The 24,991-nt window shown below is 45.9% G+C and overlaps 1 protein-coding gene across 6 annotated transcripts in view; it reads right to left on the reverse strand.

Annotated features, from left to right (window-relative positions):
* Positions 1-10,785: 10,785 nt before the first annotated feature.
* EXOSC7 (exosome component 7) overlaps positions 10,786-24,991 on the reverse strand; it is a 35,763-nt gene continuing 21,557 nt past the window's right edge. The window contains exons 5-10 of one of the 6 annotated variants that reach the window (XR_010113983.1): positions 22,102-22,172; positions 17,996-18,119; positions 16,164-16,319; positions 12,051-12,209; positions 11,158-11,266; positions 10,786-10,944 (exon numbers count right to left, since the gene is read on the reverse strand). Coding sequence is in view for 3 of the 6 variants with exons in the window: in XM_055280279.2 (XP_055136254.2) it covers positions 12,105-12,209; positions 16,164-16,319; positions 17,996-18,119; positions 22,102-22,172 (456 nt within the window). In the remaining 3 variants the exon portion in view is untranslated. Of the gene's footprint in view, positions 11,267-11,972; positions 14,760-16,163; positions 16,320-17,995; positions 18,120-22,101; positions 22,173-24,991 lie in introns of those variants that run through there. The other 5 variants (XR_010113984.1, XR_008657989.2, XM_055280279.2 and 2 more) reach the window with 5 other exon arrangements.

A 24,991-nucleotide genomic window follows, 5' to 3' on the forward strand; every position in this document is an offset into this window, starting at 1 on the left:
TTCACTCACCACTCACTGACTCACTCAGAGCAACTTCCAGTCCTGCAAGCTCCATTCATGGTAAGTGCCCTGTACCAGTGTACCATATTTTTTTAATCTTTTATACTAGCGGTCCCCAACCTCCAGGCTATGGACAAGTACTGGTCCGCAGTACTGGTCCGTGGCCTGTTAGCAACTAGGCCCATCAGCAGAAGGTAAGTGGCAGGTAGGCGAGCATTACCACCTCAGCTCCGCCTCCTGTCAGGTCAGCAGCAGCATTACATTCTCATGGGAACACAAGCTCTATTGTGAACTGTGCATGAGAAGGTCTAGTTGCACACTCCTTATGAGAATCTAACGCCCAATGATCTGAGGTGGAACAGTTTCATCATGAAACCATCACCCCAGCCCCGCATCCGTGGGAAAATTGTCTTCCATGAAACCAGTCCCTGTTGCCAAAAAGGTTGGGGACTGCTGTTTTATACCATATTTTTACTCCACTTTTTCTATGTTGAGATACACAAATATTTACCATTATGTTACAACTGCCTACAGTATTCAGTGCAGTCACGTGCTGTACAGGTTTGTAGCCTAGGAGCAACACGCCATACCCGAGAGCCTAGTTGTGTAGTAGGCTATGCCATCTAGGTTTGTGTAAGTACACTCTGTCATGGTAGCACAACGATGAAGTCGCCTGACAATGCATTTCTCAAAACGTATTCCCATTGTTAAGCAACGCATGACGGTATCCCTGTTACAGTCCCTACTTGATGGTGTGCTGTGATTACGTAGGAGAGTGCCTTTGTCTGTAGGAAACACACATACAGAAGTATTAGACAGTGATATGGTACCGTGTTGACAACTTACATAGTTCAGGGGGAGAATGTTCTTTGTATTATCGTTGCAAATTTTCTGAGTTTGAGATTCTTCTAAAAGAAAATACAATACTACGTACTTCAGGCTTTTCCCTGCCTTCCAGGGACCCCACCTTCCCCTATCTGACTTAGGGAGGGATCTCTTGTGTAGGCCAGGGAAGCAGGAGGCCAGCTGGGCTGGCCCAGTGCACAGTAGTCCTGCCAAGGGTGGGGGCCCTGAGCAGGGAGCAGAGCATTTGCACAGCCCCTCAACAATACTGGGCTCCACCTCTCACATTCTTGGAGTGGGAAGGGTTTTATATTCACAGCTGGGCCCTCGGGAGACAATTTGGAGCCTGATGATTACATAACCTAAAAGGGGCCTTGTTCCTGGAACTCTGGGTGGGTAGCAGATGGTAAAGGAAAATATTTTTGTTAACTGCTTTGCTTTCTTGGTTTTCTCACCTTGGCCCAACTCTATCTTGGCCCTTCAGTGGTGGGAAAATGAACGAAGTATGTTTTCTAAACATGAGGCAACCAGAGGCCCCATGTTTCCCAGGGCGGGCTGATGGTTGAAGCCATGGGGACTGTGGTGATGTCTCACAGGGCACCGAACGCAGCCAGGGCAGGGCAGAAGGAAGGTGGCCCTCAGGCTGAGGAAGGGACACAGAGGGTGTGGCCAGGTGAGGGGAGGAAAGAATGTGCACAGGGCTCCAGGTGGAAAACACACAAGCAGAGTCTTGGAGCCAAGCAAAAGCACCTTGTGTTCCAGATCCCAAGCCAATGAGGACAGGGTGGGGAAGACATAAAGCTGGATATGTAGCTAAGCAGAGCCATCAAGCCATCTTAAAAGACTCTGGACATGAGCCTGGAGACCACAGGGGACCAATGGAGAACCATGCTGGGGAGGGCTGGGATCAGAGCTCACTTTGGAGACAGCACTTTGGCTGCTGAGCGTGGAATGCATTGGGGGGGGGCCCAGTGAGGTAGCAGAGAGATATTAAGCATGTGTTCAACATTAGCCCCCAAGCAAGGCGGGACACACCTTCACTGGGGGGAGTGTGACTCTCCTACTAGCCCGGCAAGTGAACTATTCACACTTCAGGAAGGAGACATGCTTAGGAATTTCCATTAAGCAGTAAGCAACGTCTTTGATCTTTTCACCTGCAGGTTTTTGAGGTGTGTGTGCGTGCATGTGTGTAGGTCCACATGCTACACAGAGCTCCTCTACAAGCACCTGGGAGTCCGCCTGTGCTGCTAAAATGACTTATGCAGAATCAGGGCAGGGAGGAAGTGGCTTTTGCCTTGGAGCCTCTTCAAGTCTAGGATTGGCTTGTCTCTCGAGAAGGGTCTATACAGCCGAGAGACACACAGACAGTTCTGACAGAAGGCAAGTTCATCTCACAACTTTAAACATACCCATATGTTCTCATCATTTAGCTCCCACTTCTAAGTGAGAACATGCACAAAGAGGGGAACAACACACACTGGGGTCTTATGAAGGGTGGAGGGTGGAAGAAGGGAGAAGATCAGGAAAAATAATTCATGGGTTCCAGACTTAAACTGGGTGGTAAAATAATCTGCACAACAAGCCCCCATGACACAAGTTTACCTGTGTAACAAACCTGCACATGCAGAAAGACACAAACAAAAAAACCCCAAAATCATGGAGACATAAAGTAGGATGGTGGTTTCCAGGGGCTGGGGGTGGGGGGATGGGGAGTTAGTGTTTCTGGATACACAGTTGTAGATAGGAGAGATGAAAAAGTTCTGGAGATAGACGGTAGTGACGGCTGCAAAATAATTTGAATGTACTTAATGTCACTGAATTGCACACTTGGAAATGGTTAAAATAGCAATTTTTCTTTTTTTGAGATGGAGTCTCGCTGTCTCCCAGGCTGGAGTGCAGTGGTGCAATCTCAGCTCACTGCAACCTCCGCCTCCCAGGTTCAAGCGATTCTCCTGCCTCAGCCTCCTGAGTAGCTGGGACTACAGGCACCCACCACCACGCCTAATTTTTTGTATTTTTAATAGAGACAAGGTTTCACCGTGTTAACCAGGATGGTCTCGATCTCCTGCCCTTGTGATTCACCCACCTCGGCCTCCCAAAGTGCTGGGATTACAGGCATGAGCCACCGTGCCCAGCCCAAAATAGTAAATTTTGTGTTGTGTATTACCACAATAAAAAGTTGTAATAATGCAAAAATAGAATCCCCCAAGGCAATGGGTAAAATAAATAAATAATAAATCCTGTCTTATGAATAGAATATTGTCCTGTGTCATATCTGTGGGTGTGAAAAGTGCTATTTCATTAAATGTAAACATTTAAAGTACATCTCTATTTTTTGTAACCTGGTTTGGGCATTTCATCATTTTTTTATTGCTTCAGTGGTCCTCAAAAAATGCAAATTGGCCAGAAGCAGTGGCTCAAGCCTATAATCAAAATCCCAGCACTTTGAGAGGCCGAGGTGGGAGGATCAATCGAGGCCGGGCATTCAAGACCAGTCTGGGGAACACAGGGAGACCCCGTCTTTACAAAAAAATTAAAATAAATTTTAAAAGCCATACATGGTGGCATGCACCTGTAGTCCCAGGTACTCTGGAGGCTGAGGTGGAAGGATCACTCGAGCCCAGGAGGTCGAGGCTGCAATGAGCCATGATCACACCACTGCACCACTCCAGCCTGGATGAGAGGGAGACCCTACCTTTTTTTTTTTTAAAGCACAGATTTTTTTTTTTTAAAGGCAGTGGTTCAGTATCTCTTGATCTCTGAGTTAATAAGCAGGTTAGAAGAGGCCATCTAGTCTAACCACCCCTCGATGTGGGATGTCCCTTTCCATTGACCCTGTCAGATGTCTCCATATATTGCTTAAACCCTTCCAGGCACAGGAAGCTCATTACCTGAAAAGCAACTAGTTTCATCGTTAGACACTTGGCTTGTCCTCAGGATCCCCCTGTGGTGGGGCAGGTTGGCCTCTGGGAAACCACCCCATGGTTCCTAGTGCTAACCTGTGGAGCAGTCACATGAGAGGCCAGCCACTGGCCAGCATGTCCTTCTTTTGACTGTCCCTTCTCCATGTTCCATTCCTTTTTTCCTCTCAATGGGTCCTCTACAATATGGTTCCTGGATGCTACAGATTTCAATCTACTTCAATCTTCCAGATAATCTTCATTGCATAAAATTGTGCTTGCTATGGTCTTCACTGTGGTGCAGATCCCAGAACAAAACTTGCTTTCAAGGGCCTTCCTCTGGGCCAGGGCCTGTGCCTCCTGTGGGCAGACGAGACCCTCTATTCAGGAAGCCACAGATTCATGGGCTCTCTGTAGCACCTAGGCCTCATTTGCTGCCACTGTTGAGTTTATGGCCATTAAATATCCAGATCCTCTTGTCCACCCCCTACTCTCCCTGGCCAGGTGTGGACTGCCATTGCAGCCACCTGCAATGGATTCACCGATAGCCCTGGTGGAGCCAATTTTACCTTCTACATATGGAGGATGATATCAATTTCATCTTCCTCGCATTAAAGATCTGCCGACACTGTCCACAAGACCTCAACTGGCCCATGGCACAGCAAGTGGGGGTGGCTTCAGCCAAGAGAGTGATGCTGCATTAATGTTCATGAGTGACCCCAACCCTCAAGGAAGTGTCTGTTCACTAACACACCACTCTCACAGCCCAGTCTTTTCATACCAATCTCCCTGTACAAAGAATGATCTTAATAATAAAACAGAGAGGCAAGAAAAAAATCAGAGGAAGAGAGCACTAAAGGCATATTTCAGCTTTCAAGGTTTTTTTGTGTGTGTTGTTGTTGTTTCTTTTCTCAAAGCTGCTGGAAGTCTCAGTTATACAAAACAAGCTTTGGTCACTCCACCCATATTAGCCCGAATAACATGCAAACTTCTGGCCCACCATGGAGCCATTCGAGCCCCCCAACCCACCCGCAACCCTCACCCAGCACAGATGTTTCCTTTTAGTTCCACTGGCGCCATGTCAACAGAAATGTGGCCCAGCTGTAACAGAGGCAGAGAACTTTCCACATGCCCTTCAAAGGTAAGAGTATATATACAGCCTGGTGCAGGGGCTCACACCTGTAATCCCAACTCTTTGGCAGGCGGAGCTGGGAGGATTGTTCGAACCCAGGAGTTGGAGGCTGCAGTGAACTATGATCATACTACTGCACTCCAGCCTGGAAAACAGAGCAAGACCCTGTCTCTAAGAAAAAAAAAAAAAAACTTTGTTGGCCTAGCACTCTTTCATTCAAATATTGGCTCTGCCCCTGTGTACAGGGCCCTGAGTTAGGTAGGTCCTAACTCAGCCAAATCTTAGCTCTCAAGGGGCTCACAGTCTTTGTTGTTTTATCCTTAAAGCTCTGTAGTGTGGCAGTGGAAAGAGAATGGAGTCCCGAGTTCCAAATTCGGCTGAGATACCTGGCACTTGTGTCTTTTTGGATGAGTTATTCAAGACCAAACTCCTCTTCTGTAAAGTGGGGTAATAATCTCTACCCTGCTTGCACATGGGATTCTTTCAAGGAGCAAACTGAGGTCTCGCATGGGAGACAGCTGAGCAACCTGCAAGGTTGTGGGAAGGAGGAGGGGTGGTCTGAGCCACCACGCTGTCCCAGTGTGTCAAGAAGCTTGATAGCCTCTTTCCACACCTCGATTCCTTCCACTCCAAGGGACAGTAACTTAATCACCTGATTTGTAACTTTGGGAATAATAAACTGGGCATGCACTTACCTGATGCCCTCAGCTATAATAGCTCATGCAAGAGGTGAAAAACAGATAGCCCTATAGGATGCCACAGGAGATTTCAATCTTCTTTAGCTGAAATTCCGACTTCCCATCATGTCTGAGAATTTGGCAAATATAAACCCAGCTGTGTGTTTAGGGATCTTTGAGTTTCTAAATCATCACACTATCCCTACACAGCTTTGCCAGAGGTTTTGCAGGTTTCCCTTTCCCCCATAGAGTTCTTCTATGTTCCCAAGCCTGATTCTTATTCCACATCCAGAATCTGCAAGTGCCCCCAGGGAATGAAATGCCAGTGACAGTCTGCTCACTTCAGAGAGTCTCCCCCTTCTTTGGAAGCTCTTTGCTTCCAGAGCTTTCCAAAATCTTTAATGATATGACTCTTGAAATGCATTCTGCATTTTTAGCTGCAGCAGCATGAATGGTGGTCTGCCATGACCTACATATCCTACCCAGAACTGAAGTCAAAACACTTGTTGAACACCTCCCTTGGAAAATGTCGTCTGATGGGCATTAACATGATTCCCGACTATCTGCGCTTTTTTTGGCCCATTCTCACAGGTCCATACAAATCCCTTTTCTCTGATCATCCCATCTTTCTCCTTCCAGGCCCCTGTCCAACTAGCCAAGTTACTCCCTACTACCCAAGAATCCATGTGTACCCTTAACCCTTTGTGCAAACTTAACAACCAAGTGCACTGGCTGAGCTCAGTTCTCTCACTGCTGTCCTGCAGGGCTGTAATGCAGAAGCAGTCCCTTTGGGACACACATCAATATAGAGAACCAACTCATCCACAAGTCAGACCTGGGGTTTTCCTCTTCCAGTAGCTGGCTGCAGGAGTCCCCTCCCCCATGAGGCCATAAGTGTGGATGAGAGGCACTGGCGAACAGGGGTGACAGGAGAATCTGGGCTAACTGGTATATTCCTTGGTTGTGCCCACTGAACTGCTCAGGCCTAATCCTGAATGGACATTTTCATGTTGCATGGATTGTTGCTGCACCCACCTAAACTTATGAGCTGGTGGGTCTGACAATAACCAGCATGATGGGTGGCTCAGGTCACTTGAGGTCCCAGGGTTGGGTATTCAGTCTCTAATTGGGCCCAGTGGCAAGCCAGAAACTTCTTTTCAAACTCACTCATTTGGAGGTGAATAGTTTTCCAACACGTGGCCTTGCTCCAGAATCCTAGGGTCTGTGCTACAACGTTCCTATTGGGCCTGCCAGAAACTACACGGCACCCTTATCTGCCCCAGATAGCACTAGCTCCGTTGGAATTTCTGGGTCACATGGAGCAGGAGGGATGCTTGTAATGCAGCTTAAACAGGCTTCAGAGTCCTGTCTTATTCTGGACTCCCATTCACAACTGGTAGGTTTGTGAATTATTCAGTAAATGCATGGAGACAGCATTCTCAAGTACAGCATTCTTGTCTCCAAAATCCAGAGGCCCAACAAGTGCTGTACTTCTCAGTGAGGGTAGTGGGGATGAGGGTGGGTGTAAGGTTCAAAATCTACCACCTTAGAGGGGGTACCTCTCAGAATGCCCCACACAACTGGATACCTAAAAACATTATCAGTGTGGTGGTCTCCTTAATCTTCATGGGGTTTATTTCCCACCCTCTCGCGCATGTGTCTTTTACTAGGACTTCCAATGGCTTGCCACTGGATCTATGTACTAGATCTAATAAACGTGATTTTATCAATATAAATAGATAAGCGCGATGGCCCTGAAGGTATCACTGTGACATAAAGTAGGTGATTAACATAGACCACTGACAAGACACTGAACACATTTTGCAGCCCTTCCACATAAGAAATCTGCTTTTGACCCTTCTTGTTAATGGGGATTAAGGAAGAATTTGCCTAACTTATAGTCACATACAAAGCATTGGAGGCTGTGTTGATTAATCTTAGTGAAGATACTTCATCCAACAAAGCAGCGGAAATTGGAGCTCTCTCTTGTGTTTGGTGGTCATCTACCATGATTCACCTGGCTTTTTTTTTTTTTTTTTTTTTTTGAGACGGAGTCTCGCTCTGTCGCCCAGGCTGGAGTGCAGTGGCGCAATCTCGGCTCACTGCAAGCTCCGCCTCCCAGGTTCACGCCATTCTCCCGCCTCAGCCTCTCCGAGCAGCTGGGACTACAGGCGCCCGCCACCACGCCCGGCTAATTTTTTTGTATTTTTAGTAGAGACGGGGTTTCACCGTGGTCTTGATCTCCTGACCTCGTGATCCGCCTGCCTCGGCCTCCCAAAGTGCTGGGATTACAAGCGTGAGCCACCGCACCCGGCCTTCACCTGGCTTTTACAGGGGCCACAGAGATAAGATAAATGGCAATGAGGTGGGGACAACAACCCTTGCATCCTTAAAGTCTTTGATGTTGGTCCTAATCTCTGCAATTTCTCCCAAGATCCAATATTGTCTCTGATTTATTATCTTGGCCAGGGAAGGGAGGCAGTTTCCAACCTTGACCCTTCTTACCATTGTGGTTTTCATTCTATCCGATTTATGACATCTCAATTGTACCACATCCATCCCACCTACACATTTGGGGATGGAAATTATCCCAGGACCTACTGACCATTGTGACCCAGACGTACTTGTATCATCCATTTATTACCTAGCCTCCATCCCCCATTCCCTTTGACTGGAGAGCCTTGGCGGCATTTCAGGTCTCCTAATAAAGGCATCAAGGCCGGGCGTGGTGGCTCACGCTTGTAATCCCAGCACTTTGGGAGGCCGAGGCCTGCGGATCACGAGGTCAGGAGATCGAGACCACAGAGAAACCCCGTCTCTACTAAAAATACAAAAAATTAGCCGGGCGTGGTGGCGGGCGCCTGTAGTCCCAGCTACTCGGAGAGGCTGAGGCAGGAGAATGGCGTGAACCCGCAAGGCGGAGCTTGCAGTGAGCCGAAATTGTGCCACTGCACTCCAGCCTGGGCGACAGAGTGAGACTCCGTCTCAAAAAAAAAAAAATAAAAAAAAAAATAAATAAATAAAATTAAAAAAAAAAAAAAATATATATAGGCATCAAGTCAAAACCCAGATTCAAAAGCCTTCAAATCACCTTTCCTCAATGCTGCTATTCCAGACTGGAGAACTATTATTGTAGGTGCTGATGGTGATATCACAGGATTCTTATTTAAAGACACCAACCTCCCTCCTGTCAATGGACTTTGATCTGTGAACCGGCTTATGGAAACTGGGTGAAGGACTGGAATTTCCCATTATAGTGGTTGACATAAGCTTTTTATGCTCCAATTATTATTATTTTTAACTTTGACAAGTTGAGTAAAATCCTGATTGGCTGCCCATGTCTTAACCCTCAGAACAAATAATCTATTAGCTACGGTCTGACTGCTGTAGAGGCAGAGGCGAGGCTGAGGACAGAAGGTAATCCATCAGAGGCATCTAGCAATGCATGGAACATTGTTTCCCCACTGACTAGCAGTTACTTTATGGCCATTATTTGGGATGTATAAATAACACTGGGATAAACTCCTCTGTATTAATGTTTCCACTCCCCTTGTATCATAAATTATTTACTTCAATTACATGCCCAGAAGTAGAATTACTAGGTCAAAGGGCAAACATTTTTAAGGCTTTTCGTTGAGAAGGAGTCTCGCTCTGTCGCCAGGCTAGAGTGCAGTGGCGCGATCTTGGCTCACTGCAACCTCCACCTCCTAGGTTCAAGCAATTCTCCTGTCTCAGCCTCCCAAGTAGCTGGGACTACAGGTGCACGCCACCATGTCAATTTTCGTATTTTTAATAGAGATGGGGTTTCACCATGTTGGCCAGGATGGTCTCGATCTCTTGACCTCATGATCCACCCACCTCAGCCTCCCAAAGTGCTGGGATTACAGGCGTGAGTCACCGCACCCGGTCTTTTAAGGCTTTTAATGCACACTGCCAGATTGTTTTCCAAAAAGTCTGGAATAGCGAAGACTTACTCTCTACTGGCAGTTTGTATGTGAGACAACTGGCTTTACTGAGCAAACAAACTACTGTTAATATTCTAAACTCGGCCAGGCGCTGTGGCTCATGCTTGTAATCCCAGCACATTGGGAGGCCGAGGCAGGCGGAGCACAAGGTCAGGAGATCAAGACCATCCTGGCCAACATGGTGAAACCCCGCTTCTAATAAAATAAAAAAAATTACCCAGGTGTGGTGGTGCACGCCTGTAGTCCCAGCTACTCAGCAGGGTGAGGCAGGGGAATCGCTTGAACCCGAGAGGCAAAGACTGCAGTGGGCAAGATCACGCCACTGCTCTCCAGCCTGGCAAAAGAACGAGACTCCGTCTCAACAAAAATAAAAAATAAAAAAATCTAAACTCATGTCCCAGTGCAGTGGCTCATGCCTGTAATCCCAGCACTCTGGGAGGCCAAGGCAGGAGGATTGCTTGAGGCCAGGAGCTCCAGACCAGCCTGGGCAACATAGTGAGACCCTCATTTTAAAAAAATACTTTGCTGGGCATGGTGGCATGCCTGCAGTCCCAGCAAGGTGGGAAGATCACGTGAGCCCAGGAGTTTGAGGCTGCAGTGAGCTATGACTGCACAATTGCATTCCAGCCTCGGTGACAGAGTGAGACCCTATCTCTAAAAACAAAAAAAAGAAAAAAAGTTAACTTGTGATTTGGAAGACTAAGGAATCAGAGACAACTGAAAACCCACTTGAATGTTATTTAACATTGCATTTCTTATACTCCGCCCTTACTGTGACCAACATCAATGTTCTTCTACCTAATATTTATTTAAAGACCACTAAAGACAGCTGTGGCTCTGCTGGATGAAACAGGTCTGTCCCAGGATAATATTTTTCCAAGTCTTTGCCAGTCTCTGTCTTCAGTTTTCTCCTCTCACTCTGAGAGTTGCAACAATCAGATCTTTCCAATAAACGCCTCCCCTGGAGAGTCCCTGCTCATATGGTGTTTTGTTTCATTTGCAATATACATATATTACATGTAGGGGTGGCCTTCACGGAAAGGTATGGGGTGGCTAGAGACAGATCCCACCATCTTTTTCTCTTCTTTCTCCATTTTTACTGGAAGCGCTTAGTCAGCCATCCAAGCTGGGTAGCTGTTTGTCGTACCACTGGCATGGCAAAGCCTCATCTGTCTGTCTGAAGGGAAGTGAAGCAGAGCTGAGTTTGACATATACGACAGTACTCATTCTAATTTATGCATCTCAAAATGATCCACTGGAATCAACCATCAAAAGCAAATGCTTCTAAACTTTATTCACACTCGAGTTGCATCTCTGCGCCACCACTGCCAATGTTTTGTCATGTCACGAGTCAACCAGGAGCAGGGAAGGAGAGACCAGGCTGATTTCTGCCTTGGGAACACCGTCATGGTGCCTGTAGATAGTCACTGAAGAAACATAAAAGATGAAAACCCAGGCTGTGCTCTCAACAGGGCAGAAGCTTCCCCATTAAGCCCAAGTCTAGGCAGCTGCTTCTCTCCACAGGGATGGACCTGGCCTTGCTAGGAGGAACGCCCACACCAGGACCTCTGGAAGCAGTCCCAAGGGCTTCAGCTCACATTATGTTCTTTCCATTTGGTGATAAATTCCTAAGGCCTTACCCCATTTGTCTAACTGGAATGCAGAGAGCAAATGCCACGGTTGAAATGCTCTCTTTCATGAATCAGCTCCTTCCCCAGGGCGTTTTAAGATTTAGGAGTTTCAGTTCTCCTAGAAAAAAAAACAAAGGCTGCTCTACATATGAAGAGACTTAATTCTAACACACTGCACAGTGAGACTACAGGCTTATAGGAAGAGCCTCCTAGGCCAGCAAGCATAGTCTTCCTTTCTATGCTGAGAGCATGAAGGCAGCTGAATTATCAAATGACAACATCTTGAAAGCAGCCTTCTTAATGCTGACAAAACAAAATCTTAGGAAACACCAGGGAGTGGTTATAAAACACAAAGCAATTTCAAAACAAGAGTGATAAGAAAGGATGGCTAAGGGCCAAAGCTGCCACTAAAGCCCCTGAACCTAGGGAATTCCATTCGGATCTCTTGGAGGGCAGGAAGTCACAGCTGGACTTTCCCAGGATTTGGTATGGCTAACCAGACAGGCAGACGCCCTGGGTGTATACCTGCAGTAGAGTGCCTCCTCTTTTTTCCTCTCCCAGAAGCACCTAAATACACAAGGTGAATGAACTTTTCTTTGTGATTCTATTTTTAAAGTTCTTCAAGGGGAAAAAAATTCACCAAATACATTTCATAAGCATTTTCTTTAAACCAGTTTCTGCCAGGTCTTTACTCCAGCTTGTGGGGTCTCCCTTTGTGGCAGAGCTCTGGATTTGTCTGCCACTCACTAGATAAGGGCCAGACCCAGAGGGGTCACTGAATGGTGCCTTGGCTTCAACTGAAGAACTCTAGACATACCAAACCAGACCAGAAAATAGCCTTTAATTTTACATATACAAATGTTGCTGTAAATTCCTAACAGCGAAGAAAAATATATACAAACCGGTTTAAAAGGAAAAGTAAAAAACAATCCACAGTTGAGCAGTTGATGTGCAAATCATCCCAGGAATCCAACTTTCTGTCTCTTGGGCCCCAGGCTTTCTTCCTTGTGCAGAACACTCTGCAAGGAGGCATGCAGCACCTTGCCCACACGCTTGCCAGTCTGTGGAGAAGGGACGGGAGAGAGCACATGCCCCCTTGTCAGGCACACACACTCTGACCAGAAAAGCTTCCCTTTCTGCCAGCTAGTCTTTCTGACATTGTACACATTCCATCTGCCTTAGAGGACTTTTAATTAAAGCAAATTAAAACAAAAACCACAAACCCCAACAACATAATAAATTTTGGAAAAATCATCATATCAAAAAAATAAAAAAGAGAGACAAACACCAGCCCCCACCAGGCAACAAACAGAGAGCAGCAAAGCCTGCCCTGGCCATTAGCTCATGCTTCACTATCCTGCTGCCACTGCAACAAGCAACAAAGTTGTCAACCAAATCTGGGCTTGGGTACAGCCAGGTGACACTGTACTATAGGGAGACCACAGGGAATCCAGAGTCTGTCTGGAGAAGAAACAGATGAAGCCAAGGACATTTTAGTAAGCAGCTTCTCATTCACCTCCCATGAAGCCTCTAAGCAGAACTGCCCAGGTGTGACCAAAGTCAGTACCTGGATGGGATCTTTGGTGTTTACTGCCATGCTGAGATGCTAAAGGCAGTGAAATGTTGGAATCAAAACACATCAAGAGGGACAACCCACAAAATTAATAATCAGTCCCTACACAGCAGACACGAGAGGTAAAAAACACAAAAACAAAACAAAACAAACAAAAAAAACTCAATATGGCTGGAAGTAGTGGCTCATGCTTGTAATCCCAGCACTTTTGGAGGCCAAGGCAAGAGGATTTTGCTTGAGGCCAGGAGATCAAGACCAGCCTGGGCAACAGAGTGAAACCCCATCTCTACAAAAAACTAAAAATTAGCTGGGCGTGGTGGTATGCACCTGTAGTTCCAGCTACTCAGGGGGCTGAGATGGGAGGATTGTTTGAGCCCAGGAGGTCAGGGCTGCAGTGAGCTGTGACTGTGCCACTGTACTCCAGCCTGGATAACAGAGCAAGACCCTGTCTCAAAAAAACAACCACCACCCCAATATAAAAAAATATATTTTTCTTTATGAAACTGTTATTCTATCTGTCTCTGGGCCCAAGAATCATTTTAAGAATACAAAGAACCAACCACAGATCTCTACCTTATCAAGTCTTTTACATTCCCATAGCAGTTTGGATTCAACTCTGCCACTGGTTCCATTCTCAACAACGTTGAGATAAAAACATCCATGCCTAAATCCCTGCCTCAATCTCTTCAATTACAGGTGTATTCACCCCAGAGTAATGACCTGTGTGTCTTCTCCCCTGGCCCCTAACTGTAACATGGGATGAGATCCCAAGTATGACTAAAACTCTTACGAAAAGACGATTTCGATCTAAAAGGCTGGGAAGTGATCATCTCTATGAAATGCAAAGTCAGGTTTAAAGGTCAAAAAGGCCTTTGGGGGCTGGATGCAGTGGCTGATGCCTGTAATCCCAACACTTTGGGAGGCTGAGGCGGGCAGATCACGAGGTCAGGAGTTCAAGACCAGCCTGGCAAACACAGTGAAACCCTGTCTCTACTAAAAATACAAAAAAATTAACTGGGAGTGGTGGCGGGTACCTGTAATCCCAGCTACTCGGGAGGCTGAGGCAGAATCACTTGAAACAGGGAGGCGGAAGTTGCAGTGAGCTGAGATCGCAGCACTGCACTCCAGCCTGGGCGATAGTGTGAGACTCCATCTCAAAAAAAAAAAAAAAAGGGGCCGGGTGCGGTGGCTCACGCTTATAATCCCAGCACTTTGGGAGGCTGAGGCGGGCGGATCACGAGGTCAGGAGATCGAGACCACGGTGAAACCCCGTCTCTACTAAAAATACAAAAAAATTAGCCGGGCATAGTGGCGGGCACCTGTAGTCCCAGCTACTCGGAGAGTCTGAGGCAGGAGAATGGTGTGAACCCGGGAGGCGGAGCTTGCAGTGAGCCGAGATTGCGCCACTGCACTCCAGCCTGGGCAACAGAGACTCCGTCTCAAAAAAAAAAAAAAAAAAAAAAAAAGTGTGGGGGCGCCTTTGGAAAGATTTTCCCATAACATTAGAAAAAGAAAAAAAAGTCTGAGTCTGTCAAATAGGGGTACTAATTATTTATATACATGAGGGTGGGGAGAGAGGACAACAAGAGGAGATGAGATGGACAGGATGCCAGGACTTGAGAGGGCCTTGACGCCTCTGAATCCAGATGCAGGAAAGCAACTGCAGAGGCTAGGGGTGGCAGCCTACGCAACTACTCCCAAGGCTCTCAGCTCCACCAAGTCATTTTCCAGATTGCTGCATCCCTGTGTGAGATAAACGGTAAGACACGGCCACAGAGCTATAGTCCCCTGTCCAGAATTAGCAGAACTCATCCCCCAAACCTGAGGGGAGGACAAAGCTCAGCTCACTGAACAGAGCTCTGGTTCTGCCATCCATGACAGCCAGGGCAGATCTGGTTTATAAGGCTGACATTGCACAGTGGCTGGGAGCAGGGGCTCTGGACGCACACAGTCTTGGTTTAAATCCTAGATCCAGTATTTATGAGCAGGGAGGCCTGTAGGCAAGCTGCTTATCCTCTGTGTGCCTCAGTTTCCTCATCTGTAAAAATGAGGATAATAATAATAGTTACCTCACAGGTTGTTGAGGACTAAATGATATATTGAAAGCAGTGAAAACAGTATCTGGCACATAGTATGCACGCAATAAACTTTAGCTATTTGTTTACTATGCTTGTTGTTGCTGTTTAGAGAAATTCTCATAAACTCTCCTGGGAGGGGGAAGAGTACCTTCTAAAACAAGGTTTGACAGTCCCTTGCCTAGAGGCCTTTGGTAGAATTTATGCAGCATTAAGTGTGGAGAAATTTGAACTCAGGGTGCTTCATGGAGCACAGAGAATAAGAGCTGCCATTAGCTGAGAACTGATGACATATCAGGCACTGTGACACGTGCTTCACCTCTACACCTCACATCATCCTAATAACAACCTCAGCAGTGTCTGGGCAGATATTACTATTATCAGTCCCACTTTGCAGATGAGGGGGACTATGGCCCAGAGCCAGGTTTGCAGCCAGGGCAGTACACCCTCACAGCCCATGGTTGGGAACTCCATGCTATATACAGTGCTCATTTTGGCCTTTTAAATAAGATGATAAAAAGAGAAAGTAGATGTCATGTTCTTGGATTCTCCAGTAAGAAGTCATTGTTTCTAAACACAAAAGAAGAGTGCTTGCTATTAAGCAATGATCTCTGGGCATGTGTGGTGGTATAGAGGTATGAATAATCAGATCCGGCTAACTCTGTTCCTGGAAGTTCAGTCAGTCAATCAGTCGGAAAGGTGAGGTGGATATAGGGGAAAGAAGGTCTGGGAAACAGGTGAGCAGGACCCTGTCCCTGCCCTGCGGGGCTTCCAGGCCAGTGAGGTGACAGATATGTGGGGCAAACAGTACAGAGAACTGTAGACGTGCCCTGATGGCTCTGCTAGGGATGGAGGCAACCCAACCCCACTCCAGCAAGTCGGATTTCTCACCATCACTGCTTGTCTCCATTTAAACACTTCTAGAGCTGTAATGAATTTGGGAGACAGCCACACTTCAGCCCCTGCTTCCACCTTTACTCACCCACTTCAAGGGACAGGAAGCAGTGAGCCAAGAATTCCTTTCCCTCATCAAGTCACAAAGGCCTGCAATTTTGGAGTTACGAGTGGCTCTTTACATTATGAAACTCCAACAGTCTTATTTAGACACATAGAAATGAGATGGGGGGTACTTACTGAGGATAAGTAACGGTTACTAGTAGGCTCCTTACCTCCCAGTCCAGAGTATCCACCCCTGAAACCCCCTTGATTAGCTCAGCAGACCCCTGGCTCAAACCAGCTGTTCCCAAACCTCCAAGTTTGGGGTCAAGGCTGTGAATGGGGAGAATCCCCATGGTGTGACCAAGGGAGCAGGAAGCAGCAGGTACCCCGGCCAGGTCCCCACACCTTCCTCAGAACCAAGGCCTCACCTCCATCATCTCGAAGATGCTCTCTGGGTCCAGGCTGCCCTTCCCCACTTTCCTCATGCACGTCACAACTCCCTTGCTGGCCACCGACACCAGCAAGCTGGCCAGCGAGCAGGCCTCCTCCTGAAGAGTAGCATCCACCACATGCCGATAGCCAATCTGCAAAGGCAGGGCGCACGGCACACAGTGGGTCACGCAGGCCCCAGAGTCCCACCCTTGATGGCCTCGTGGTGGGAATCTCTACACCAGGCAAAGTATTCGCACTGGTCATTCCAGGTCTTATTTTAGAATCTGCTCATGAGGAAAACAGGTGAGGGAATGTTCAACAATTGTCACAGGCCACTGTGTGGGTGGTACAATAAAAACATGACATGGAAAAACAGGGCAAGGGGGTTTAAAACTAGAATTCAGAGACCATCCAAAGCAAAGGCCACCAAGGCTTTCCAACAGAGGGGCACAAGGGAGAAATTCACACACAAGACCACATGGACGTTTCACTGATGGCAAGGGGGAATCAAGAGGGTCCATGCTAAGGGACACCCTCAAGAACAAGCCAAAGGCTGGGCGCAGTGGCTCATGCCTCCCAGCGCTTTGGGAGGCTGAGGAAAATGGATTGCTTGAGCTCAGGAGTTTGAGATCAGCCCGGGCAACATGGTAAGACCCTGTCTCCACCAAAAATACAAAAAAAAAAGCCAGATATGGTGGTGTGAGCCTGTGGTACCAGCTACTTGGGAGGCTGAGGTGGAAGGGTCGCTTGAGCTTGAGCCGGGGCGGGTGCAGGGGTTGCAGCAGAGGTTTCAGTGAGCCTAGATTGTGTTACTGCACTCTAGCCTGGGCAACAGAGCAACATCCTGTCTCAAAACAAATAAACAACAAGAAAGAACAAGCCGGCTAGGTGCGGTGGCTCGTGCCTGTAATCCCAGCACTTTGGGAGGCCGAGGTGGGCAGATCACCCAAGGTCAGGAGTTTGAGACCAGCCTGGCCAACATGGTGAAACACTGTCTCTACTAAAAATACAAAAATTAGCCAGGCATGATGGCATGTGCCTGTAATCCCAGCTACTTGGGAGGCTGAGGCAGGAGAATTGCTTGAACCTGGGAGGCGGAGGTTGCAGTGAGCCGAGATCACGCCATCGCACTCCAGCCTGGGTGTTGCAGCAAGACTGTTTCAAAAAAAAACACAAAGAAGCCAAGACCCAACATCCTGCTGTCTGAACACTTCACCACATCCTGTTCATGAAGTGATTTCAGTGGAATTAAACCTGACTTGTTTAGCTTTATTTTGAGATAATGAATCCTGAGTGGAATTAGCTACAATCCCAGTCAATAGCCAATACAGGCCTCTTTGCATAGCCTGGGGCAGCATTAGTTATATATTACATCAGCCTGATGTTCAGCTCCACAGCCCTCTATGTGAAAACCACTCCTGATACCCAAGACCTGCTCCAACCTCCCATTTCATAGGGGGGCACAGTGTTCGCCACCCTGCCACTACTCAACCACCCTAGACCCCATAGAGTTGAGGTAATTAAAGGACATGGTGCTTTAGTGAAGCATGTGGTGTGTGGAAGGAGCTTAACAAACTCTGGCTACTATTACTACAAACACACTCATGGCTCCCAGGACCACGTCGTATCTTCCAATTAAAAAGAAAAGAAAGAGCTACTCATGGTAGTAGTTTCTAGTATAACCAAATTATTGGATTTGGGTAAAAGCTACTTCTACATGGTGTGTGATATTACAACTTCTTAACTTATTAAGTAACCTCAGCAGGTTGGGATTAGAGGAGACCCACACCCACAAGGAAGATAAAAAGCATAAAATACAAGCTTATACCTTGCACAGAGTGACAATGCAGGGGACATTCTCCACACTTAGTCGTATGCAGTCATAAGGGTCATCAGACAATTCAATGTCCTTCGACCCCTCTTCATCCTCCAGAACTCGAACCCTTGGTATCCTGGAAGCAGAAGCACAATTAAAATTCCCACTTGGAGGAGGAAAAATAACTTCTTTTTAAGATTGAGAATAGGAGTTGGAATCCCTGTGTCTCACAAGAAAAAGATACACTATGCCTATTCTTTATCATCCTCATCCCTGTCATCCCTGTCAAAAGCATACAGGAGGCACCGCAGTGCAATGAGGAAAGGCATCTTTCAGAAAATGATGCTGGGTCAATTAGATATCCCAATGGAAAAAAAAGAATCTCAATCCCTACCTCACACCACACACACAAAGCCATACCAAATAGACCATAGATATAAAAAATAAAAGACAAGACAATAAAGCATTTAGAAAAAAACATCTGCATGACCTTGGAGTAGACAACTATTTCTTGAACAGGATACAGAAAGGGAAAAAAGTTGGCCGGGCGCGGTGGCTCACGCTTGTAATCCCAGCACTTCGGGAGGCCGAGGCGGGCAGATCACAAGGTCAGGAGATCGAGACCACGGTGAAACCCCACCTCTACTAAAAATACAAAAAATTAGCTGGGCGTGGTGGCGGGCGCCTGTAGTCCCAGCTACTTGGAGAGGCTGAGGCAGGAGAATGGCGTGAACCCGGGAGGCGGAGCTTGCAGTGAGCTGAGATCGCGCCACTGCACTCCAGCCTGGGTGACAGAGCGAGACTCCGTCTCAAAAAAAAAGAAAGGGAAAAAAGTTACATATTCAATTATATTAACATCATGAACTTCTGTGTATCAAAAGACATCATTTAAAAACTAAAAATATAATCTGGGGAGAGAAAATACTATCTGACAGATTACATAAAGAATTCCTATTAAACAACAAAAAAAAAGACAGCCCAATAGAAAAATGGACAAAAGATTCAAACATAGAATATATTTGGATGTCTTCATAAAAGAGGCTGAGTCGCCAATAAACCAAGAAAAGGTGCTCAATTTAAATATCTATTAAAAATGCACATTAAAACTACACTGTGATACCAAGGCGCAACCAAAATAACTATTTTAAAAAAAAAAAAGGCCGGACATGGTGGCTCATGCCTGTAATCCCAGTACTTTGAGAGGCCAAGGCGGGAGGATCACCTGAGGTCAGGAGTTTGAGACCAGCCTGGCCAAGATGGTGAAACCCCATCTTTACTAAAAATACAAAAATTAGCTGGGTGTGGTGGCACACACATGTAATCCCAGCTATTTGGGAGGCTGAGGTAAGAGAATCCCTTGAACCTGGGAGGTGGAGGTTGCAGTGAACTGAGATCACGCCACTGCAGTCCAGCCTGGGAGACAGAGTGAGACTCCATCTCAAAAAAAAAAAAAAGCAAGAGTTGACGAAAATGTGAAACAACCCAGAACTCAATATATGAACCCAGTGTATAATATACACTGCTGGTGGAAGTGTTAACTGGTAAAACACTTTGTGAAACTGGCGGCATCTACTGTAACTAAAGATAGCCATACCCTACAACCCAGAACACTCCTCCCTAACAGAAATAGAGAAATAATGTGCACCAAAGACATGCACAAAATGTTCATGATGCCCATCCCTATTTGTAATAGCCTCAAACTGGAAATGAACCAAATGGCCATCAACAGTAGACTGATAAACAACAGCAGACTGGACAGTAGACTGGATAAACAGCAGACTGGACAAAGTCACACAATGGAACACCATACAGCAAAAAGCAAGCTATGACTAAGGCAGCAACACAGATCTCTCAAAACACAATGCTCAGTGAATGAGGCAGACACAAAACAGAACATAGTATATGATACCATTTATATCAAGTATAAAAGTAATCTATTCTTTTAAGATGCTGGTTATCATCAGTGAGTGTAACTGCATGGGGGTACAGAAGGTGTGGGATGCTTCTGGGGTGCTGGCAACACTCTGTTTCTTCAGCTGGGTACTGAAAAACACATTTAACCTACAAAGTCAATTCACTCCAGGCTGGGTTGGAGGAGCCAGGAAGAAGAGGTGGTCCATCCAGCTACTGTAATGGAAACAGCATTGGTACTTTTCCCAGTTCCTCTAACAAAAGCCCCCCATGATTGAGCCCTGCTGGCCAGCCATACACAAGGCAACATCTAGATCAGGTCAGGGGAGCTTCAGCCAGAGAATGTTGACAAGGGCCAAGGAGTTCTGCAAGGGTCTTCGCCAGTTGGAGCCTTCCCATCAGAGGAAGTTCTTAAATACTAAGTAATATCCTATTTGAACAAGTCAGTCAACCATTTACACACTTACACACACACACACACACAGTATCTCCCAATTTCCCAACCCTTTGGCTACAACATGACTGCGCAGAAGGGCTAAAGAATATCCTCAGTTGGCCTTTACCCTTCTAAAGGACCCTGAATATGCCAATAGTCTCTCCACATAGCAGGGGGACTTGATGCCTTAGAGTCCCCATTCCTTGCTGCCTGCAGGGCTGTTCTTGGTCTGAGGATGAGACTATGGCTGTGCCCATGACAGGTGTCCTCCCCTACCTGAGCAGCTGGGTTAACCTTTCTGGTATACAGTTTGGCCAGCAACTCCCCCACAGCTAAACAGCCTTGTCTGATTCCCAATCTCTCTTTTTGCCTGGGTGCCTATAGGAACCAGCTGGCAGATGGGGAGTCATTTCTGAGGCTCAAGATACATCAGATGACAGCTTCCTTTCCTTCCCCAACAGGGCCCAAGCACCAGCCACTGCTGTGGGATCTGGGACGCAAGCTCCCACAGTGGCCAAGAGTGCCAAGCTCACATTTCAAATAGTCTCAACAAGGAGCCTAGTGGCACAGCTAGGCTAGTGGCACAGCTTTCATTCTCAGCAAATATTCCAGCTTGCAATTTTTGTCTGCTCTAAATTACACAGGGAGTCTAAACTCATCATAGAAAAGCTCTAAAAAAACAGGTAAATGTTATGTTGGCCAAAATATGAGCACTGAAAGATAATTACAATGATTACTTGGGGGTACATATTTCCAGACACATTAAATATAAGAACTACCAAAGTAAAATACAACAAACCAACAAACAAAAACCAGGATGAGAGTACTGCATTTAGTGAACAATTTTCCATATTAACATGCCTTTAAATAGGCTACTGTGTGAACTTCAATCCCCTACATTGTGAAACTCAGGTTGTTTCCAGTTTCTTACCATTACAAAGCAGTGTAATGTTTATTCTAGGATGTGATGAACACCGTAAATAAACATCTTTGCTCATTTATTCAATTATGTCCTTAGGTTATATCCCTAGAAGTTTCTAATCCTCATTTTTTAATAGGATCCTCTGTTACCTTAATGTAGGCTCTCTCATAGGATGAACACCCTATCCCACGTATTTACTCATAAATGCTGCAAATTTTCCTCAAAGTACTTAGAGCATAAAAGGGGGAAGATTAATAATCAAACAGTCAGAATAAATGTCAACTCCAAAAAAGCATAGTAACTTGTCCCTTCTACACAACCTGTTTGGAAAGCTGAACCATGTGGAATAGCCATTTCCTCTTCTTAAACCAAAGGGAAGCCTGTTACCCTGCTTTTAGAACAACATGTGTACAATCCAGCAATATGCAAGCACTTACTATGTGTCAGGTACTGTTCATGGTGCTAGGAATATAGGCAAGTACAAAACAGGCAAAATCCTTGCCCCCATAGAGTTCACCCAGTAATAGTATTTGGATAGTTGGCCTGTAGGTGGTGTCTACTCTTTTTGGCTTCTCTGTAGTTTTCTATTATTTTTCTAAATGGTAGGTGTCCATTTATAAAAATAACAATACAAAAAATAAATACAGAATATATGTACATATGTAGTTTTAATTTACGAAATCTATCTTTTCTGGAGTTTAACGTTAGATGTCACCATTTTCAATGTTAAAATCCCGTTACCTTCACATATGAGCTACAACAGAAATTTCCTCAGTGTTCCATTACAAGTGTCCAAGTGTCTGCTCTGGTTCTCCACAGGTTCACAGAGCTGTTTCCAGGAAGACTTACCTTGTATTGAAGAGAGCAGACTTTACAGCAATGGAAATGGCATCAAACAAATTTCCACCACATTCCAGCAGCTAAGGGAGACAGGAATTGAAAAAGGAAAAAAACCAAGCATCATTTATTACTTTAAGTATTACCCCAGTTAAAGGACACTGCTTTTTTTTTTGAGACAGAGTCTCGCTCTGTCGCTCAGGCTGGAGTGCAGTGGTGCAATCTTGGCTAACTGCAACCTCTGCCTCCCAGGTTCAAGCAATTCTCCTGCCTCAGCCTCCCGAATAGCTGGGATTACAGGTGTGCACCACCACCCCCAGCTAATTTTTGTATTTTAGGGTTTCACCATGTTGGTCAGGCTGGTCTTGAAGTCCTGACCAAAAGTGATCTGTCTGCCTCAGCCTCCCAAAGTGTTGGGGTATAGGCATGAGCCACCACACCCGGCTGGGACACTGATTTTTTTTTTTTCTTTCCCTATATCTATTCTGTGGTCAAGGACACTGATTTCTAAGAAATGCTGACTGTGTGTTTATAAAATAAAGATAACATGTGGCTGCTCTCCTGGCTAGCCATGTAGTGACTGCAACTCACTGACACAGTCCTTCACCCTAATTACAGGCACTGCCTTGTCATAGCTATGCTCACGTGGCCCATGCACACAAGGTCACAGTTGGCAGGGCTGTGGTACCAACACTCAAGAGGCCATGGCTTGTGGTGGGCTCCTCTCACAGGCACTTCAGGCAGTTGGGGCTGCCCTGAGGGTGGGACTGATCACCTTTATTTTGCCCCAGATAGCTCCCAATTGTACTCTAAGTGTTACTCCAATCTTTGCTAACACATGCCTGGCCTCCAAACAATGAGAAAATGGTGGCTACTGATGTTGCGGCTGCTACTAGGTTCACATTTACTAGTGTAATTACCTCTCGTATGTAATGATCAATGTATATCTGATGCTCAGACATGAAATACTACATGTTTTACATTACTTATAATGAAGACTAAGGTCTCTCAGACAAGCTTCCGCCCATGAGCAAAAGTGTTGAGTGCGCTTACATGTGCTCATCTAGCAGGGAAAATTAGAGCACATTTAACTGGAAGGTGGCATATCCTTCTGTCCACATTTTAGAGAGGCCTTGGCCTGAGGTTATGGAATAAAGCCGACTGGGCTGCCCCAAATAAGAAAGGTGAGAAGTCACACGTAGAAAGAAAAGTCACATAGTTCTGTTTTTGTTTAGTTTATCTCCTCTTCAGTTGAACTGTGAACTCCTAAAGGCTGGGAGTCTGTAGTTTTGTTCATCCTTTTATCCCCAGAGCCCAACAGAAGGGGTGCTATGAAGAAGAAGGTTAGTGATTATTTGTGAAAGAACCCATCAAAAGACAGCCTCGTGACCAATCACCCCACCAAAGGTCAGCTGTGTGTTGTTAGTGCAGCCAAGTTCTAACAGTTTTCCCTCTTGGAGTAAAAACTGATGCCATTAGAGAACTATAAAGAGCAAAGCAAAGTGAAATTTCCGTGAAGTTAAATTTTCACTCTCATAAAATAACCAAACTGGGGAAAAAAAAACAATACTGGAAACAGGTGGGTCATCTGACTGTAACAGGTTTGAAGTAAGTAAGTACGAAAACATGGCAGGGTGCCCAGCAAATATCTGTTTGAACATGGGCTCTGTCTGAGGCCTAACCAGACCAGCTGGTAAAAAGAAATTAGGAGGTTTCTTTTCTACTATCTTGCTTCAAGGATTGCTTCACAGATTTCCACCACCTCACTTCAAACATGGACTCAATCTATTCAGTATATCATCCATCCACTGATGAAAATTATGTGAATGCCAAAAATGGATCAGCCTCATCAATAATATAATTTTCAAAAATACTTTTCTAATTCATTAAAAACTTTTCTGAAGATGACAACTTTTTTTTTTTTTTTTAAAGATGGATTCTCACTCTGTTGCCCAGGATGGAATGCAGTGGCACCATCTCGGCTCACTGCAACCTCTGCCTCCCAGGTTCAAGCAATTCTCTTGCCTCAGTCTCCCCAGTAGCTGGGATTACAGGTGTGTGCCACCATGCACAGCTAATTTTTGTATTTTTAGTAGAGACAGGGATTTCACCACGTTGTCGAGGCTGGTCTCGAACTCCTGACCTCAGGGAATCCATCTGCCTTGGCATCCCAAAGTGCTGGGATTACAGGCGTGAGCCACTGTGCCTGGTCAGAAAACGACATTTTAAAAGCTCATGTCTTCTTCCAAAATAAGCAAAACCCTTAAAAAAAATTTTCAGAAGAAATCCAAATGCCAGGAGTCTTAAAAAGAAAGGTCTACAGATGACAGGGACACAGTGCACATTCTCCTGGATACTCCTGCACACCAAGTATCCCCTGCTCACTGAAGAGGGTTGCTTCTGAGCTGAGATAATGTCCCAGTAGTCATCAGTTTTGTAAAAGCCTTCCCTAACAGAACGGGCTTCTGTTGCTTTGACTTTAACTGACTGAATCAAAAGCACATCAGTCCCCAACACTGGGCCATCCTACAAAACTACAAGTGTGCATGAATACTGAGGATGAACACAGGATTACAAAAGGACAAATGCAGTGTGCCACAACACTTGTGTCTTAACTTTCTCTAGTGGGGAAGGGGAGGGGACATAAAGTTCTTCAGACACAGGATGGAACTGGAGAGTTCACATCATGGGGCTGCACCTTCCTGGGCAACTATGAAGCCTGCCTCTACCGTCCTCAGTAAGGACTACAGGCTGCCAGGTCCCACCTCCTCAAACCTAGGACCTGAAAAATTGCCAACTTAGTAGGAATCATACTACAAGGTACATCCCACTTACCAGAGATGGAAAAAAAGCAAATAGATTTGTAATTTCATTATTTTTACCTATTAGTGGTAGCATTGCA

Source organism: Symphalangus syndactylus, chromosome 1 (genome assembly GCF_028878055.3).
Source record: "Symphalangus syndactylus isolate Jambi chromosome 1, NHGRI_mSymSyn1-v2.1_pri, whole genome shotgun sequence".
Lineage (NCBI taxonomy): Eukaryota > Metazoa > Chordata > Mammalia > Primates > Hylobatidae > Symphalangus > Symphalangus syndactylus.